General features: G+C 50.1%; 2 protein-coding genes across 3 annotated transcripts in view; one reads left to right on the top strand and one right to left on the bottom strand.

Moving 5' to 3' along the window:
• LOC116939245 (P2X purinoceptor 5-like) overlaps positions 1-1,461 on the top strand; it is a 9,890-nt gene extending 8,429 nt beyond the window's left edge. For both annotated transcript variants that reach the window (XM_032947417.2, XM_032947416.2), the window contains 2 exons: positions 394-459; positions 658-1,461. In XM_032947417.2, the coding sequence (XP_032803308.1) occupies positions 394-459; positions 658-822 (231 nt within the window). In that variant the 3' untranslated portion in view covers positions 823-1,461. The remainder of the gene's footprint in view (positions 1-393; positions 460-657) is intronic.
• Positions 1,383-19,984, bottom strand: MAPKAPK5 (MAPK activated protein kinase 5). Its single transcript, XM_032947415.2, has 14 exons — positions 19,875-19,984; positions 18,725-18,798; positions 15,763-15,838; positions 14,200-14,297; positions 12,995-13,103; positions 12,803-12,892; positions 11,313-11,408; positions 10,538-10,618; positions 9,666-9,853; positions 8,833-8,953; positions 4,083-4,213; positions 3,330-3,562; positions 2,876-2,986; positions 1,383-1,687 (listed from the first exon to the last, which is right to left on the bottom strand). Exons 1-14 carry the CDS (start codon positions 19,905-19,907, stop codon positions 1,602-1,604), a joined length of 1,527 nt encoding a protein of 508 aa, XP_032803306.1. The 5' UTR covers positions 19,908-19,984; the 3' UTR covers positions 1,383-1,601.

Raw genomic sequence — 19,984 nt, 5'->3', positions numbered from 1 at the left:
CATTCACATGATAATACTTATCTCTGCATTGAAAGGGCACTCGCATAATCCATCAGCAACTCAAAGTGCCTACATTACATCTCTGTTAGTAGAAGGCAATGATTCAGACTGCGATGTGTAATCCCAATTGGGTAATTTGCAAGTTCCAAATCTGTAAAGTTTGGACCGGGACGCAAGCACGCAAAGGCCTACTATTTTTAAATGAAGTCGCGGGATCCTTCATGTCCACTGAGTGGAAACCCCAATATTAACCAAGACGGCCTGCCAGATTCAAACCATGAATCTCTGCATAGAGCGGCAAACGTGCCGGCGCTGGGCCACGTCACCAATATGAGGTTTGACGCTTGAGGAAATGTCTCCTGTGAGTGACACAGAGTGTGTTTCCTCTGGCAGGCCGGCAAGTTCAGCATTGTGCCCACGCTGCTGAACCTAGGGGCTGGGCTGGCACTTCTGGGAGCGGTGAGCAGACATTCAGGCTTCAACACATCGACACCCACCCGACACCTCACCCACACACGCACCACCCAACAGGAACTACATCGTGTACCACGTGCACTGTGCTGAATGTAAAACGTACAGCCCCCCCTAACTCTCAGGGCCCCCCTTCTCTCTGTGCCCCCTGCTCTCCACGTTGCCCCCTCCCCACGCTGGCTACAGGGCGCATTTCTGTGCGACCTCTTTCTGCTCTACGCCAGCAAGGAGAGCCCCCAATACCGGCAGCGCAAGTTTGAGCGCAGCGAGGAGGATGGGCCTGTTCCACCCCAACAGGACGCCGTGCGGGCCCGTAGCTCCTCGACACCAGGAACAGCCAACTCAAGCTAGCCCCTATCACAGCCCCCCAGTCTAGCTAGTCCCTATTATTTTCCCTAACACACCTCCTTCGTCCAGCTTGTCCCTCTAGCCCAGCCAGCGGTCATCCTCTTGTCCCCTGACACAGCCCTGCAATATCATTGGGGAGTGTGATGTGGACACAGCCACAATGAGAGATACAAGCATACAAAACCAGAATTGTGAAAGTGAATCCTGACGATGATGGAAATAATTTCAACTCGTAACGCACACGGTGTTTGCTCGCTTTCAAAGGCAGAGAAGGACTCGGAGGCATAACCACAGACAAGCGGGAAGGTAGCAGCCAGATGGAAAGCCTGCGCTACCAACAATTGCTCGAGGTCTGCAGCCCGCTATATATTAGATGTTTTCAGCCAATTAATGTGTGGGAGGAAACCAGAGCACCTGGAGAAAACCCACACGTTTAAGGGAGCAAGCAGAACTCTCCCCGTACAGATGTGACAGAGAGATTACTCCACATTGTTGTACCTGATGATGGTGATAATGTACCGCGATACACATTTGAATAAAATAAGACGCAACAAAAAAACCTCTTTCAGTGCATAAGATTATTTTACCAAATAATATCATAATACATAATTCATTCAAGTGGTCATAATTTAAACTAAAATACACCGGCCAGCAGAGGTAGGGCTTGGGGTGGGGGTGAAGGTGGGTGGACGCGGGGTTGAGTAGGAGCCAGGGTGGATGATGCACGTGGCGATCAGGAAGGGGGCAACGGTATTGGGGAAGCGCTGGGAAAGAGGGGGGGGCTAGCTCTGGCTGGTTTTTTCCGCGATCACCTGCTTGAGGAGCTCGGCGAGATGTAAGCGGTCGACTTTTTCCGTGAAGCGCATCCCTGTGGACGGAAATGACTTATTCACCGCTAGTGGAAGCATCCATGGCTGAGCAACAGCCCCCCTCACCCACAGGTGCCCCCCCTTGCACGTGACGACCTCCTGCACCCCTCCTCACACACCCTTCCCTTTTCCACCCCCCCCCACTGCAAGGCCCTTCCCCGCTCCTCCTCGGGTGCTGGGCCCCTCCCGCCTGATGTCTTGCGCCGGATGTGACATTAGGAGGAAGCCAATCAGAATGCTGGGAAGAGACAGTGACTGAAAGACATGTTTGTGTTTGTACAACATGACGATTATGATTCCACTTGTTTACCCAGGAAAACCCCACTGAATCTCAAGACTTTTTTAGGAGGGTTTTGCCAATTTTTCGCAGCAAGGGGTGATGTTGCTGCTGTGTGTAATCCCAATTGAGTAATACGCAGATATGTTTTTTACAATGCGGTTGTTTTGGCCCATTCTGGTTACATTATGGGTTTCATTTTAGCTATGGGAAAAAACGTAAACTGGAGGAAACCCATGCATAATAGGGGGAGAACACAAAAACTACACAGAAAAACACCCGAGCCAGGAATCAAACCCAGGCCCTTCTTTCTGTGGATGTCTTGCCACTGTGCCACCTTGCCACCAACATGTCAAGGTTATGGTTGAACCAGGTGAAAACTCAAAGAGACCAGGATCGCCTTGTATGCAAGAGTGAGCTATGGAACTGCGTAACTCGATGTTACTCAGCGCTAGATCCCAGCTCGGCCTCTAATTCGTCCCCTCGAGGCAGTCGTCCCTGGACGCCTGCGGCTATGAACTCCATATTAAGGAGTGTAGGACTTCGCACTGCCCAAAAATACATGTGAAAGCAGTGGGTATGTATGGTTGAGTGTCATTCAGTGTGGAGGATTAAATGTGGTTGAGTCTGGTTATGTGTGTGTGTGGTTCTGTGCAGCCAAACTCCTGGTTGAGTGAACAGTTAAATATGTGTGGTTTAGTATATGTGGTTTAAAGTGTGGTTAAGCATGGTTGAGCATGGTGCAGTGCATGGCTGAGTGGGGGTGAGTGTTTATGGTTGAACGTGTTTCATTGTGCGTGGTTAGTGTAGTTGAGTGGGTGGTTAAGTGTACGAGTTAGAGTGGTTGAGTGTGAATTGTTGAGTGTGTGGTTGAGTGAACAGGTGATCGAGTGGTTGAGCGCGGCTGTACCATTCCAGCTGGCCTCGTGCAGCGCATCTCGCAGGAGGCGACAGTCTCGATTGTAGCTCCAGGCATCGTGCAGCGCGCGGACGACGCCTTCGTCACCACCCTCATCCTCATCTACGCAGGAGTAGCAGCAGCAGTGGAAGTAACAAATCGTGAGGTCGTCTCCCCCCTCTCGTTGTGCTCGCTCAACTAGTTCAAACAGTAGAGTCAACACACGAAGTGAATGTGTGTGCTGGAGGTGAGTATATGAGTGGTTCAGGGGGAGTGGGTGTCATGTCAGTGTCCAGGTGATCATGTGGGTCAGTGTGTGGGTGAGCATGCAGGTAATCATGCACGTGAGCATGTGGGTAGGTGAGCGTGCAGGTGATCATGTAGTTGAGGGTGTGAGCTTGTGGGTGAGCGAACACATGTCTATAGGTGAGCGAGTAAGCGCGTCGAGTGCATGCGTGCATCGCACCTCCTTGCGGGAGGATGCATTGCGCGATGACATCCCTCAGTTTCTCCACCGCCACGTCCTCCACCCCCCCGGGGCAGCTGGCCCCACGGTCCGCGTCAGGGGGGCACAGGGCCACTGTGGAGGGGTTCTCTGGGAATGGGACCCCTGAAGAGGGGCCTTCGGGGCAGCTGCAACTATCCTCCTTGCCCTGGGGGCACTCTGCTCCCCCAGCGCTGCCCTCGCACAGCTGGGTCCTGGTGGAAAAGTACACGGCACACAGCGTCTTGAGAGCTGCACCCATGTTTTTGTTGTTTTGGGTTTTCTCGTAATTTACTCATGCTGTCTGTGAGGGTAGTCACATTTCCTCAACTCTTTGAGTTGGTGGTCTAAACAACAAAATCGCCACAAGTTCAGATCTTTTGAGCTGGTGGTCTGGATAAGGCTGAAACTGTCAATGTTTTCATTAATAAGAATTAACACGTTTCTTGAAGCAGTGTGAGGAAAGAATGAGAAACAGAAGTGTTGTGACCTGCAGTGTAGTGAGTGTGTTGTTGTCACCTGCAGAGTGGTGAATGAACACAGTAAGGAAGAGATGAAACAGTCAATTTGGTAGACAGGGATGATCATGGGTGATGCAGATAAGTGTGATGCTCTGCAGTGGATCTTAGGCTTGGGAAGAGGTGGCTTTGGAGGTGGAAAGGACCAATGCCAAAACTCGCGCTGCACCGGCGCCAAACCCACGCCAGCGCATGGACGAAGGAGGAGTACCAGTACCGGAGTAGCTTGCGCTTGCGCAGGATAGGGTTGTTGACGCAGGTGAGCGGTTTGAGTGAGACGCTGAGTTCGGGCATGCGCATGCTGGCCAGCGCGTCTGCATGCGCCTGCTGCAGCTCGGCCATTGCCACCTGTACAAAGACAAAGGTCCCCCACGTAGTCTTTAACAGATTGTGGGAGCAAGTGCACTAACCACTGTGCTTCGCTCCCCATGCTCACATACATCTACACACCTTCACATGCATACACCTGCACACACTCACTCGTGAAGGCCGGCACGGCACACGAGGGGATAGGTGGCCCCACATCCGTCCACCCGTCTCCCCAGTGATGCTGTTTACATACTGCAGCAGGTACTTATTTAATACTGACTTGAACTAGGATAGGTCTAGGACCAGTTACGATATTGATCGCTGATGTTGGCCATGAGTAGGAATTGAATTAGGGTCGATGGGTTTGCAGCACAGTGCAGCACCAGCCACTGCAATTCTGATTCCCATCTCAACCTACACAACAACAACAACCGCCATTCGCCACTAAGTGGCGGTGACGTCACCACGACGCTTGTGCCAGGCCATGTGCACCTTGAGGCCACGTGAAGTGTCGAACGCCCGCTGGCAGGAGGTCATGGGGCAGACCCAGGTGTCACAGGTCGACTGACTGAGATGACTGACTGATGCATCATCTGTGCCCCCTACTGTGCCAACCTGCTGTGTTTTAGCCACCCGGCGCTTCGCTCGTTGTTGTGAGCATCGCTCCTCCGCCCTCCGTTGTTGTTGGAGGGCGACTGCCTCCAACTGCCCAGTAGTGTCCTTCACGAGCCTCCTCCACAGAGGCCGATCTTGACACCGCTGGTACCAGTCACCGGCAAGTCCACTCAGCTCCACGTCTTTCTGTACCACATCACTCCATCTCTTCTCTAGCCCGTGCCGCGCCCGTTTAGCCCCCTCGATCCGGCCGAACAAAAGCTGTTTCGGCATGCGGTGGCTGGGCATGCGGGCTACATGACCCAGCCAACGCAACCTTGCCTGCCGGAGGAGCTCACCGATGGGACCTTGCCCAGATCTTTCAAGGATTTGTGAGCTCCTCACACAATCCAGCCTGGTTAAACCCAGGATGGATCGTAGGCAGGCTAGCCTAAATGTTTCTAACCGGCGAACATGTTCCATTAAGGGGGTCCACGTTTCGCAAGCGTAGAGAAGGGAGGGAATGACCGTGGCCGAGAAGACCTGAAGCTTAGTGCGGAGCGACAGACCAGGTAGCTTCCACACAGCGTTACGCAACCGATGAAAAGATATTGCCGCTCGACTGATTCGGAGTGAGACCTCTGCTGTTAAACTGGAGCCGGTCATAAGCACACTGCCCAGGTATGGGAAACTCTCCACTCTCTCCACAACTGCCTCATCACCGATTGGGAGTTGTGGGGGTGGAGTGTACGATGGTACAAAATATCCAGGCAGTTGCTTAGTTTTGGTGGGGCTGATGGTAAGGCCCATCTCTTAGTGGCACGCTCCAGTCTCAGTAGCAGCGTCTCCAACTCCTCCTCTGAATGAGCAGCTATTACCAAATCATCAGCATACATAACGTGGTTGAGCAATAGGGAGCCATCCCTTGACCGCACCCGGGCATCGATCAGCCTCCCATTATCTGTACCAAATGGAGATTCCCTCGGTACAGCTATTGAAGGCTTCACGAACTACGTGGTCAAAATAGATGTTAAATAATGTGGGAGCCATTCCCTGTCGCACCCCCAGGTGTACAGGGAATGGCTCTGACTCCCGGCCACGTAGTTTTACCCGGGCCCGCTCACCAACATGAAGGTCCTTAATGATCGTGAGCAGGGGGTCAGGGATTCCAAAAGCACGAAGAACAACCCAGAGCCCAGGCCTACTGATGGTATCATAGGCCTTGACCAGGTCAATAAAGCAGAGATGTAGGTCTTGTTGGAATTCCCTACACCTCTGCTGTAGCAGACGGACAGAAAATATGGCATCTGTGCAGGACAGCCCTTTCCTGAAACCGCATTGGGGCTCGCAAGCCTCTCCTCAGCATGCCTGGCAAGGCGATGTTGAAAAATCCTTGCCAGGACCTTTCCTGGCACACTGAGGAGTGAGATGCCCCTGTAGTTGTTACAGTCTGTGTGGTCCCCCTTCTTAAAGAGGGGGACCACCAGGGCATCCTTCCAATCCTGCGGAACCCGTCCAGTGGTCCAGACTATTGTTATGATGTCATATAGGGCAGTCTGTGCACAAACGCCACCCTCCCTCAGCATTTCGCTTGGGAAATCATCTCTGCCCGGTGCCTTTCCTGGTCTCAGACTCCAGATCGCCTTTAGTACTTCCTCAACAGATGGCACCTCAGCCAGTCACTCACAGGGGGTAACTTCTTCCAATATTTGAGGCACCGCAGCCTCAGCAGGGTCATCCCCACTATGTGCCACGATGTTTTCCTGGCTGAGGGGTTTACCCTCCCCCAGGACCTCACAGAAATGCCCAGCAAATCTGCAAACCTGTTCCAGGGGGTCGGAGATTGGAATACCGTTTTTTCCCCTAATGATGGTAATAGGTGTGGTGCTGCAGGTTACTTTTTTGATGGAGTTAAATAGAGATTTGTGATCGCGGGCCACTGAGGCAGACTCCATCTCCTCAGCAACCCGCGACCACCACCCATCCTTGCAGCACCTCACGGCTCTCCGAACCTCCGAGCGAAGGCTGCGGTAAGCCTCCTCATTCTCTGACGTGGGATTCTGTAGCCGATGACAGTGGGCCTGTCGCTTTTTCTCAACTATCCTGAACACCTCCTCTGTCAGCCAGGGTCTCTGGGGAGGTCTGGACCGTGTACCCAAAGCAGCCATTGCAGCTGCATGAGTCACAGTCCTAAACCTCGCCCATTTACCCTCGGCATCAGGATGAGTGGGGGACGATGCCAATCCCAGCCGCAAGCGATGATGAAATTCTCGCTTGCAGCTTTCATCAGCTGAGACCAGGCCACTTTAGGTTGGAATGGGGTCCTGGGTGTACACACACCACCGGAGTGGAAAAATGGCAGGGGCATCTTACAGATGACTAGTCGATGGTCAGAGGGCAGATCAGCTCCACGGTAGGTCCTGGTGTCAAGGACATGGGCTCGCATCCGCTGGTCCGTCACTATGTAGTCCAGCAGATGTTCTTGCTTGGACCCTGCATGCATCCATGATGTTGTGTGGATGCGCCGATGCCGGAACAGCGTGTTGGTAATTACAAGCCCATGGGCTGCACAAAAATCTAGCAGCCTCCTACCGTTGTTATTGAGCTGATCTGGCCCATGCCCTCCAATCACTCCAGACCAGGTGCCAGCATCATGACCAACTCGGGCATTGAAGTCACCCAACAAGATGACTCTATCCCGAGGGGCCACTTTAGCCAGCACCTGTGACAGGAGGTCATAGAAGGCATCTGACTCATCGGCTTTGCCTGCATCCCTCCACGGATGTTCGTCTTCGGTGGGGGCATAAGTAACCACGACCACCACTCCTCGCCTCCGGTTGATGGGAAGGTGAGCCCAAAGTAGCCTGGGGCTTACAGCTTCCAACACCGCACCGCCACGCTCCCACGCACCCTTCATTCTTTTGTTCAAAAGAAGAGCCACACCCTGTTGTTTGGCAGTCTGCTGCCCCGAGTAGCGGACTGTCCACCCCTCATGGTGGCAGGAGTCAGAACCAGTCCACCGGACCTCCTGAATGCCACAGAGATCCAGACGGTACCGGTCCAGCTCCCGACAGAGGAGTGGCAGCCTCTCCTCCGCAGTGAGCGTTTGAACATTCCACGTGGCCACACCAAGTGACTTTTCGTTGTTTCTGGAGGAGCCCCGAGGGTAGAGATTCAATCTCCTGGCTCCGCCAATTTAGGTTTGGCCAGGAGACGTCATAAACGCCTGTCCCCCCGGGGCCTCCGGCACAAGCTTATTATTTCTATATTTAAGTCATGGTTTCGTGGTAATTTTTTGAAGGTGGAGGGGTTACCAGCCCCTCGCACCCGTTCAGAGTCCCCGTTTAACCACTTTGGTGGTCACAGACGCCATGAGGGGAGAGGCCAATCGGAATTGGCCCTCTCCCCACAGCACTGTCCACGACAGAGTTGCCCGTCCGGCACCGCGAAGAGGTAGGGGGTTGTTTTGCCGCACAACCTACACAGGCACATGCGCACGCGCATGCGCACGCACACAGGGAAGGTTGGGGTCTCTCCCTCCTGTCACACCGATTCCGGCAGCCCCAATACGCAGCAAACAGCACCATCAATACCCACTCACTAGCACAGAGGCAGATGGCACCAGCTAACAATGATTACTGGACTGATGAGTCCTAATGAGGAAGAAACCAGTCGAGAATTGTGTCTGTTTCACTACTCTCTATTGGAATGGCCGAATGTTTGCAACTCTTTTAGCTGGTGCTCCATCCGGCAACATGGCCACGTATTAGGTTATTTTGAGCTGGTGGTCTGGATAAGACTGAGATATTCTGTACACAGTGCTGCACACTATTGTGTGTTACTAAAACTACCAACACACACATATGCACCAAAACAGAATCGTACTAACGCACACACCAATACAGGACTGTACTAACACATACACCAACACAGGATTGTACTCACGCATGCACTAACACAGGATTGTACTAACGCATGCACCAACACAGGACTGGACAAACGCATGCACCGACACAGGATTGCACGAACGCATGCACCAACACGTGATGCGAGCCTGCACGCGCCTTGTCCATGAGGAGGTGGAGGGAGGGCAGCACGTTGTCCATCGCCTCGGTGGACGTGAGCCAGCGGTGGGCGAGCACGCCCTCCACACTCAGCCTCTCCTCCGCCTTCACCTTCAGCAGGCTTCACCATGCGCATACACACACGCACAACAACAAAGACATACAGATACACACAACAAATACACACACATTGCTTTGTCAATTTACAAGTTTCACCTTTAGATTGCGTGTGTGTCAAAATGTCTGACTGTGCATGTGTATGCATGTGTGTGTATGCATGTGTAAGTGCCTTTGTGTGTGTGTGGGAACATACGTAAGCATATTGCACTACGAACCTGGCGATTTCAGTGTGATTCACACTCATGACCCATAAGTGGCAAATATTAAACCCGTTCTAGGCCTTCCCTAGGTCGACTCAGCCTCAAATGAGTACCTGGTGTGGTGTGTAAATATCGCCACGAGGAACACAAAGGTTGCCCGGCTTGGTGCTGGCCACCCACCCCCTCGTGTGCCATTCGGACCTTCATAGGTGCTTGCCAATAGCACTTTCCCCAATAGTTTGTGAAAAACTATACGGGGTATATTTGTCTTTGAATGTGTGTATGCATGTGTGTGTGGTCACCAACGCATGACGTCCTTGGCCGTGCATGACAGTAAGTTTGTACGTGTATGTACACGCATGTTTTTTTCTATGTGTGGTTACAAACAAATGACGTCCTTGGCTGTGTGTGTGTTTGTATGTACGTATGCAACGTGTGTGGTCACCAGCACACGAAGTCCTTGGCTGTGAAGAGTGTGTGAGTTTGTGTGCATGTGCGAGTGCGTCTGGTCACCAGCGCACAACGTCCTTGGCTGGCTCGGAGATCTGGCTCCATCCCTCCTCTGGGAAGTGGAACTTCCCCTGCATGATCTTGCGCCGCATGTCGCGCGGCATGGCTCGCCCACGCTGCTCCGAATGGAACGGCGGATACCCACAGAGCATCACGTAGATGATGACGCCCAGAGACCACAGGTCACAGCTCTGCCACACATGCACGCATGGGGAACAGCAACAGCATTAGCAGTAATAATAGGGGTTTTCCCCTTTTTTCTGGCAACAAAACTGAAACCTTTTTACAAGGATTCATGTCTGCATTAACCACAATACCTGCAGTCAAAATGCAAACAAAAAACATACTATGATAATATATGCATTGTCCTTGAAACTGATTGGTCCACACCAAGGGACGGCTTTCTTTTGAGCCTCGACCCAATTGGTGCTCGACCACATGTATGCCTTCTGGCATGCAGACATGAATCCTTGCAAAAAGGTTTCAGTTTTGTTGCCAGAAAAAAGGGGAAAATCCCTATTATTACATTTTGGTACTGGCAAAGGAGGTCGAATGATGGAGCATTAGCAGTATCAGAATAAGCAGCATCGTAATCATCGTCAGGGCATATAGCATAGCAGCATCACGATTATCACCACCATCGCCATCTTAATCATCATCAGCATCGTCAGCACCGTCATCACCACAATCACAATTATCCCTATCATCTATGGTGCTACAGCCCAGGGAGCCTAAAACAGGGGTCAGAGCTGCATCTTTACGTGGGTGAGGCACACCCAAGAGGTGAGGAGTGAAGGGGATGCAGGATGAGAACAGCAGGGTTGAGATATAGTATCTTGTTGAGAGCGAAGAGGTGTGAGAGTGAGGGGCGGCACCTTGTTGTAGGTGTAGGGGGTGGCGTTTGGGGAGATGACCCCAGACTTCTCTTTGCGATGCTGCTTCTGTGCTTCCAGCACCTGCACCACACACACCGCTCCAACGCTCACACTCCTCACTACAATACTCCTACGCTCACCAAACCACTCCTATGCTCAACACAATGCTCCCCGCTCACCATCACACACATACCTCTTCCACACTCACCACACTGCTCCTACACTCACCACCTCGCTCCCATCCTCACCACAGCTCCCGATGTTTACATGCTGAAAAAAGTTAGCTTTAAGGCTGAATCTACTCAACAGAGGCCCAGGATGGGTGTAAGTATCACTCTCCCATAGGTGTTATTTGTGACTGGGAATGGAACTCAGGTTGCCAATGTTGTGGTGCAGCACACAAAACACTGTTACTGCTAACCACAATGCATACCAAGACCCACCCCCAAAATCCTTAGCAGACTGTTGGGGCAAGTGTAGTGTACTAACCACTGCATCACCTCTCCCCCTGTGTGCACACACCATACACACACACACAGGAGTGCACAAAAGCAAATATCCCCCGTATAGACAGTTGGGGCAAGTGCTGTTAGCGAGAGCCTATGAAGGCCAGCATGGCACACGAGGGGGTGGGTAGTCAGCTTGGCTATCTTTATCTCTCCAGTACTGGTAATATACACACAGCACCAGCTACTCATTTAAGGTTGAATCGACCACTCACTCACACACGCACGCATATGTGCATACATGACCACACCCGCTCGTGTGCCTGTACCTGCGGGGCCACGTAGTAGGGAGTGAACTGCGGGGTCATGAGGTCGCCCTGGTCCACCTTGGCAAAGCCGAAGTCGCACAGCTTTAGCGGCGCATCCTACAGATCGTAGGGGTCACATACATGAGGAGCTTCATTTAAATCCTATGAATGCCTCATTTGCAATTGTGTCCAGGATGTTGATACTTCACACACCCACCCACACACTCACCCTCCCACTCACTCACCAACCCAAAGACAAAGATCACCCGTTTAGCTTCTAACAGACTATTGGGGAAAGTTCTATTAGCGAGCACCTATGAAGGCCGGAACTGTACACAAGGGGGTAGGTTGCCAGTACCACGCCCGACCGCCTTTTTCTCCCCAGTGGCAATGTTTACACATAGCGCCAGTTACTGATTTGAGGCTGAGTCGACCAAGAAGAAGCCCAAGACCGGTTAAGATATTTGTCACTGGTGTTGGCTGCGAGCGGGAATCAAACTCGGGTCGCCGGGTTCGCATTGCAGCATACAAACCGTTGCACGAACGCTCCGCACACTCACCCACCCACTTAATCAACTACCCTCCCACACACTCACCCATCTTGCCACACATTCACCCACTCACCCTCCCACATGCTCACTCACCCACCTTCCCACTTACTCCCTCCTTCAATTAAAGACAAAGATCCCCCATATAGCCTTAACAGACTGTTTGGGCAAGTGCTGTTAGCGAGCACCTATGAAGGCCAGAACAGTACTCGTGGGGTGGGTGGCCAGCACCACGCCCGACCGCCTTTGTCTCCCCAGCGGCGATGTTTTTATACACCGTACGAGGTACTCATTTGAGGCTGAGTCGACCTAGGGGAGGCCCAGGACCGGTTCAGATCATCGTCACCGGTGTTGGCTGTGAGCGGGAATCGAACCCGCATCACCGGGTTCATAGCGTAGCGCGCTAACCGTTACACTACCGTTCCCCACAATCACCCACTCTCTTATCTACAACGACAAAAGACCCCCTGTATAGCCTGTAACAGACTGTTTGGGCAAGTATTGTTCGCGAGTGCTTGTGAAGGCCGGCATGTCTCACGAGGGGGAGGGTGTACAACACCACGCCCGACCGCCTTTGTCTCCCCAGCGGCGATTTTTTTACACACCGCACCCGGTTCTCATTAAAGGCTGATTTGAACTTGGGGAGGCCGAGGACTGGTTCAGATAATCGTCACTAGGGTTGCCCGTGAGCAGGAATCGAACTCGGGTCATTGGGATTGTAGTGCAGCACACCAACCGCTACTATACCGCCGACTACCACTCCCGCACTTACACACTGACTCATACATCGAAACAAAGAAACACACCCTGAATTGCAAGTCCGGTGTGCTGCTGACCATTACACCACTGTGGAGGCAGCGCCCGTGTATTTTGTTTTATAAACAATTAAACTATGAGCAATGTATCTGGAGCAAGAGTGGTTGGCTTGGTGTGGGGGGTGAGTTGGGGGGAGAGTAGACTGACCAGGGAGTTATCTTTGAAGAGGAGGTTTTCTGGTTTGAGGTCACGGTGCGCGATGTTCAGAGAGTGGCAGTGCTGCAGTGCCCGAGAGATCTGTGGTGAACACACGCGCACACGATCACGCACACACAAACATGGAGGAAGGTTGGGGTCTCTCTCTTCAGCCACACTCCTACCTGCTGTGTCACCTCTCACCTGCTGCGTGACCTTGCTGGCCTGCTTTTCAGTAAAGTGGCGGCACTGGCTGATCCTGTTGAATAACTCCCCACCCTCCATCATCTCCATCACCAGCAGAAGCCGTGCCCTAGAAAACACCACACACACAGCTATCATTAATAATTTAGACTTGTACTGTTTAGAGTATTCACTCAGTCTCACAGAGAATGACTCAGAGGCGTGACAACGAACCACAAATAAGTGGGAAAGCAGCAGCCAGGTGTTGAGTTGGCATCAACATTTTAAAAGATGTGATCCTCTATATATTAAGATTTTTCAGCCAATTAACCATAACCCATTGCCACCAGGTAGAGGCACTCTCAAGAGGTATATTGCTTTAGCAGGGCAGGTTTGCGATGGGCCATGGAAACCACTTTGGAAGAGAAGGGAGATAATTGTGTGATGAGAAGGGTGTTTGAGGCAGTAGAGTGCTCTATATTGCTGTGTGGATCAGAGTGCTGAACCCTGACTAAACTGCTCCAAGATAGTTGTTGGCATTTAAACTAGGTGTCTGAGATAAATGCTGGAAATTTTGTGGAAAGATAGGATCAGCAATGCAGAGGTCCAGAAGGGAACATATGGCAGTTGAGTGTTGTAGACATGATTGGGCCAAAACGGCTGTGGTGCGTAGAACCCGTGTGCAGGATAGGGTAGGGCCGATTACTGAGACAGGCAATGGATTGGTCTCAACAAGTCTGGCGAGATGTTGGCATGAGGCTGTCGGCGCATGTAGTGGGGGTCGCCGCGTGTCTCTGGCAGAGGGCAGAGCGCGCTGGTAACAACGTGAGGTGGTGGTGGCATCGGCTCTACCCACGCTGACACCTTGAATCACACGGCTCGATGCGCAAAACACACTTTGACTGAATCGATTAATAGATTTTAATCGAATATATTCATCATCATGGGTTAGGGGGTGGAGGGATGGTGCAGTAGTAACACCCATACCTCATAGCAAGGACAGGAGTTTACTTCCTGATTCCGGTGCCTTTCTGTGTGGTGTTTGTATGTTCTCCCTCTTTTCTGCACATTATTAATTTGGAATTGCACATCGCAAGATCACTCCCTTTCTGCGAAAACATAAAAGGACCCTCCTAAAAAAGTCTTGAGACTCGGCAAAGCTTTCCTGGGTTAACACACATAAGGATAATAATTATAATAATGGTAATGGTCAGGGTTTATCTCACCTGGGCATGGCCTCGTGTGGTAGCTGCATGGAGTTGGCGAACACCTCGTGGACCTTGACCACGTTGGGATGGCCACAGCACTGCAGGTGCAGCTTTATCTGGTCACCCACATCGCACACACCGGCGTCACACCACCATAACGGCCCAATGGCAGCGCGTTCCCCGCTTGTTGCAAGAGGTTCGCGGTTCGAACCTGGTGGGCCACTCTGGTTATTACCACAGTATTAACCGTATAATGATGCACACTGTATACTTCACAAATAGACATTAAAGATCCACTCGTCATTCAAAACGAGCAGGCCAGTGTGTGCCTGCGTCATGGTGCAAATTTGACAAATTCAAAAATGACACTGCAAATTAATCAATTGGGATGACAAAGCAGTGATCATTGCCCCGTATTAACAGACGAATGCCTGATTGCCGGCCAAGTGCGGAGTCATCTTTTGTGATACAAGGACAGCTGCTACTGCGGGTGCCCTTCGAAAATGTGTTGAGATGTATGCAAGTTGCTTATCGTGTGAGAAGCGCTCCGAGACGCCCGATGTTGTAAAGCAGGGCGGCTCAATAAAAAAAAACTCACTCCCACTACCACCACCATCACCTCTGCTGCATCCTTAGCCTGTCACTTCATGCACGAAGCTGCCTAGTAAGTTCCACGTTTGCATGCACTGCACTACGGTTTACTGCTGTGTGTGGACTGGACTGCAGCGTTTACAATATAAACCAAAGACGGTACATGTACAACACTGAATACACTGCTGGGTGTTGGCCTCCCTCTCCATGCCTTGCAGGTCATAGAGGTTGTTTGACCGTACTTCACCTTGTTGGTTAGTGCGGGTTCATTTTTTTTATCAGGTGAAAACTCATGGAACTAGGAGGAGTCTCATTTGCAAGAGTGACTGATGTACACCACCAACATCACAAAAGCAATAACATACAACTTTTTTCGGGATAATAAGTTGGCAGTGTTGCATAAGCACAAGTAACAAAAAAATAACATGTTCGACAATGACACTGTGGCATTAAAAGGTGGCATTTCGGACAATGGCCTTTCTTTATCATACATAGAGGCCAGAGAGATGGAGTGAATAACGGTTGGAGACTGCCATATTTAGAATAAAAATCAGAACACCACTGCATTCGTGAAATAAATTTAAAACAATGCACACACGTAAAACAACATTAAATCTAGAACATTTCTGTAAATGAAAGTCTGCTCAGACAAATTACTTTAAAATACCATTTGTAGTAAAATTACATTACAGAAACATCAAAATGTTTTTGGTGCGATTACTGTACAGGTATATAAACAGACAGTAGTGTGAGTCCAACACAGCTGCAAGTGAATTATCACACATAATTGATGGCTTAGAATCAATTTGTGATTTAGATGGAGAAACCAGGGACATTTTTGTTGCTGTGGAATTCCAGGTGTTATTATTTATCTTATTAACCCAGGACAGTCGAGTCTCAAGACTCTTTTGTTGCCCAGTGTTTGGGGCATTAAAATCAGTAAGCGTAAGGCATCTCAAATAGAATAAATATGAATAAGAAATAAGACACCTCATTGCGGGCCTTAGGCCGGTCCGGCAGAATCTTGAGTGCGAATCTCTCCCCGGTCGCCTTTTTGACGCATGGCCTGTGGGACACAGCGCAAACGTCTCCAACTGCAATGCAAAGTCCAGCACTCCTTGCCAATTGTCGATATTGTCTATTCTCGGGCAGTAGCACGTTCGCCACTTATTGCAGAGGTTAGTGGAATTAATCCAGCAGGCCACACCGGTTAAGTAACAAAATAACATGCATTTTCTCCATATCTAAATAGGAAGGAGGAATATTGACTGCATATTTAATGTATTTACATTCTCCACAACAACTCTAATGATTATTTTATGTTGTGTACTGTATAGTTGCGGGTCAAACTAGAATCAATATCTAAGAGTGTCCTTGTCTATAAATATCTGGATGTTCACCAACACTAGTTCAAGCAAGCCTGACTGCTGATATGACAATTAATTCTAAAACCGGTCCAGACATTGCTTGTGTTGAACCAATACTGCTGAAATGATGCACTCCCAGAAGGCCGTGCAGCTGAAGGGATGTGTAAAAAAAATACCTTTTAACGTGGAGGGGCAAAATATGGGTCAAAGTGAATTCCTGCTCAAACGATAATTTATGTGGTGCTCATCTCCTGTTTACAGCCCTGCGCCAGTGGAGAAAATTCTCCATTTCTATGGCGGGTGTGAGTTTTTTTCCAGAGGACAACCATTGTTGAGTCCCGCACAAAATGTAACTCATTATATTCTTGGTTCTTTCGGTAAAGTCACGTAAAATAGAATATAACAACAAAATTCAAGAATTACTCAACGATGGCAGCTATACAAAAATAAAGAGAGATCTCACCAACAGCCTCGTCATACAAACCAACAAAAGAATGTCTGATTCAACCGCATTAATTGATCAAACCAAACAGTTCTCATTGAAACCTTCTTCTGCCAGGCCACCAAGATTATACAGTTTACCAAAAATACATAAAGTAGATACACCCCTTCGTCCCATCGTCTCTATCAACTCCCCCACCTACAAACTGGCTCGTTTGCTGTCTGAAATCCTGCGGCCTTTCACTGGAAAAACCACCTCTGCGGTACAAAATTCTACTCACCTGGTAACGACAGTCAAGGGTATTTCCCTGTCCCCAGACGACCTGCTTGTCAGTTTTGATGTAGTTTCCTTATTCACCAAAGTTCCTGTACCTGACACCATCGCAATCATTGAAGACTTGGTTCATCAAGGACTAAACACTGAGGTACTCCCCCCCCTGGTGAGACACTGCTTAACCAATACATACTTCACTTGGAATGGAACTTTCTGCAAAAAAACTGAGGGCACCCCAAAGGGCTCCCCCCTATCTCCGGTTGTAGCCAACATTTTCATGGAGAAATTTGAGACTGACGCCATCCAGACTGCCACTCTGAGCCCAACCTTATGGAAGAGGTACGTGGATGATACTTTTGTCATCTGGCCACATGGCCGGCCTGCTCAAGACCAATTCCTCGACCACATCAATTCCATACACCCAGCGATCAGATTTACCATGGAAGTCGAAAAAGATGGCAAGCTACCTTTTTTGGATGTCCTAATAAAAAAGAGACCTGATGGTTCAATGAGCCACTCTCTCTACAGGAAAGCTACCCATACGGATGCTTACCTGAAACCGGATTCCCACCACCATCCATCCCAGAAGAATTCCCTCATCAAGACTCTGCACCACAGAGCCCAATGCATATCCGACCAGGAACACATAGCCAGTGAACTCAAGCACGTACACCAAGCTCTTAAGGCTAATGGTTACTCCGACTACACAATCCGCAAAGCTATCACTCCAACCATGAAGAAGGACCCTCTTGAGGAGCCATTCAAAACCATCACTTTACCCTACATTGCGGGGATCACAAAAAATATCTCCAAAATCTTGAATAAACACAAGATCCAGGTCCGATTCAACACATTACATAAAATCCGTGATCTGGTTCCGTCTGTAAAAGATGTGATTCCGGACATACAGTACCCTGGCGTCTACAAAATAAGTTGCCTCTGTGGTAGTAGTTACATTGGAGAAGCCAAACGACATGTCTCGGACCGCATCCGTGAACACAAAGCAGAACTAAAACATGGTAGGACCAACACCTCGGCCGTGGCAGATCACTCTTATAATTCAGTAGGCTCACATGACATTGACTTCTCCAAGACAGAGGTTCTCTGCAAGCCATCTGGCTACCATGAGAGATTCGTTCATGAGGCTATCCACATACACAAACACAGAGACAATTTAAACCGAGAAGATGGATTCTGGCTTAGCAATCATTGGAAGGATTTGATAAACCATTTCGGGTCTTAATTGATTGTTCACGCTTACGGTGGCTTTCAGACCGCATCCATTATTTTCCACTTCCCCCTCCTCTTTTCCGAACATAGATGGACTCGTCCATCTGAATAACTGCCAAATTGCTCTCCGTGGTGCTAACGTTAAAAAAACGCTACTTTTTCAAATTTTCTTGCTGTGGTTTTCACACCTGATGATGATTGCTTGTGTTTCAGTCGAAACGTCGTGATAATTTTGTTTTATATATATTTTCTTTTATTGTTTCCCTTCTACGTGACTTTACCGAAAGAACCAAGAATATGAATCCCTGCAGTCACGAACGCTTTAAATAAAAATGTAACTCATATTATTCGACCCTGGAGGGAGGGATGATGGGCTTAGTCTACACCAACTGCGATTTTAACTGTAAACCTTCCGATTGCGAGCCGCTCGCTCTACCGCTGAGCCAACTGGCTGGTTACAGACATTTGAACGAGGCGTGTTGATTGTCCACCTATTTGGTGAAGAGAAATAGTCGACAGGCGGCCGAGCCGGGTCGACGACCTCGCTTGGATTCCAAGTGACTGTGCAAAGCCATTCGTGAAACGAGAGACCGGAGGGAGAGGGGGATGGTAGAGCAATGAGCAGACACACGGGCAGTACCTAACGGGGCCGCTGATCCCCGAGCCGAGTTTCTGGTTCCACACGATGGTGTAGTCGTCGAGAATCGGCGTATGCTGGGAAAGGCGAAGCAAAAGTCAGGAGGGACCCTATGCCCACAAAGCAGTCTACAGATTCAACAAGACGCAGTGATGTGCGGCACGACAGTATACTCTCAGTCCTATCCAGACCTCCAGCTCAAGAGATCTTAGTGTGGCAGTTTAGACCATCAACTCAAAGGGTGAAGAAAAATTACCTGTCCCCCAACATTTACAGAATTGAATGAATGATCTAAAGTATGCACGACGGTTCACACACCCACGTACAACATAAAAACACAGACGCAACATACAAGCACTCACAACATAGAACGCATACCGCAAGTACTTGCATAACACGCACACAAACGTACAACACATCACCCACACAACAAACGCTCATGCAACACAACTGCAAAGCTGATCACATGCAGGTCCAAGCACGCATCACACAACACATACCAATATCCCCACACAAGACGTACAACACACCATTCACATTCCAACACAACACACACACACGACTGACATCACGTCACCCCACCACACAACACACTATATAACAACACACTATATAACACACACTCGACTGTACCGCATCGCAGCACAGTACACTGAGTACAAAATACCACGCCAAGTAAAACGACGCTCACACCAGGTAACGTGGCTCATTACCTCAGAACGAACCACGTTACCACATGGTCGGCCGCTGTACCCCAGGACTTCATCGTGTTACTTCACCACGAACCACGTTGCTTCGTTACCCCACCATACATCTTGTTACCTTGCCGAGACCCCGTTATCTGCGTCACCCTCGTCACCCGTTTCCTTAATGAAGCCGCATTACCCCAACTACCCTCGCCACCAGCGTTACCCCCATTACTCTTGTCTCCAGCGTTACCCCCATTACTCTAGTTACCCGATAGCTTGATGAAGCTTTGAAATATTCGTTAGCCGCGTCACCCTCGTTACCCGCGTCACTCTCGTTGCATGTTACCTTGATGAAGCCGCGTTACCCGTTACCCTTGATGATGCCGTGTTACCCTCGTCACCCGTGTTACCCTCGTTACCCGTGTTACCCTCGTCACCCGTGTTACCCTCGTCACCCGCGTTACCTTGATGGAGCCGTCCGCGTCGTCCCCGGACATGGTCGCCCAGCTGACGGGGTCGGGGGTCACCGCGCAATGGCGGCGCCGTCGCTTATACAATTCCCAGTGCGGATAAA

This window comes from Petromyzon marinus, chromosome 5 (genome assembly GCF_048934315.1).
Source record: "Petromyzon marinus isolate PM22_M1 ecotype Great Lakes invasive population chromosome 5, UKy_Petmar_22M1.pri1.0, whole genome shotgun sequence".
Classification (NCBI taxonomy): Eukaryota; Metazoa; Chordata; class Hyperoartia; order Petromyzontiformes; family Petromyzontidae; genus Petromyzon; species Petromyzon marinus.
Note: the sequence above shows the minus strand (reverse complement) of the source record. Positions and strands in the feature narration are given on the sequence as shown.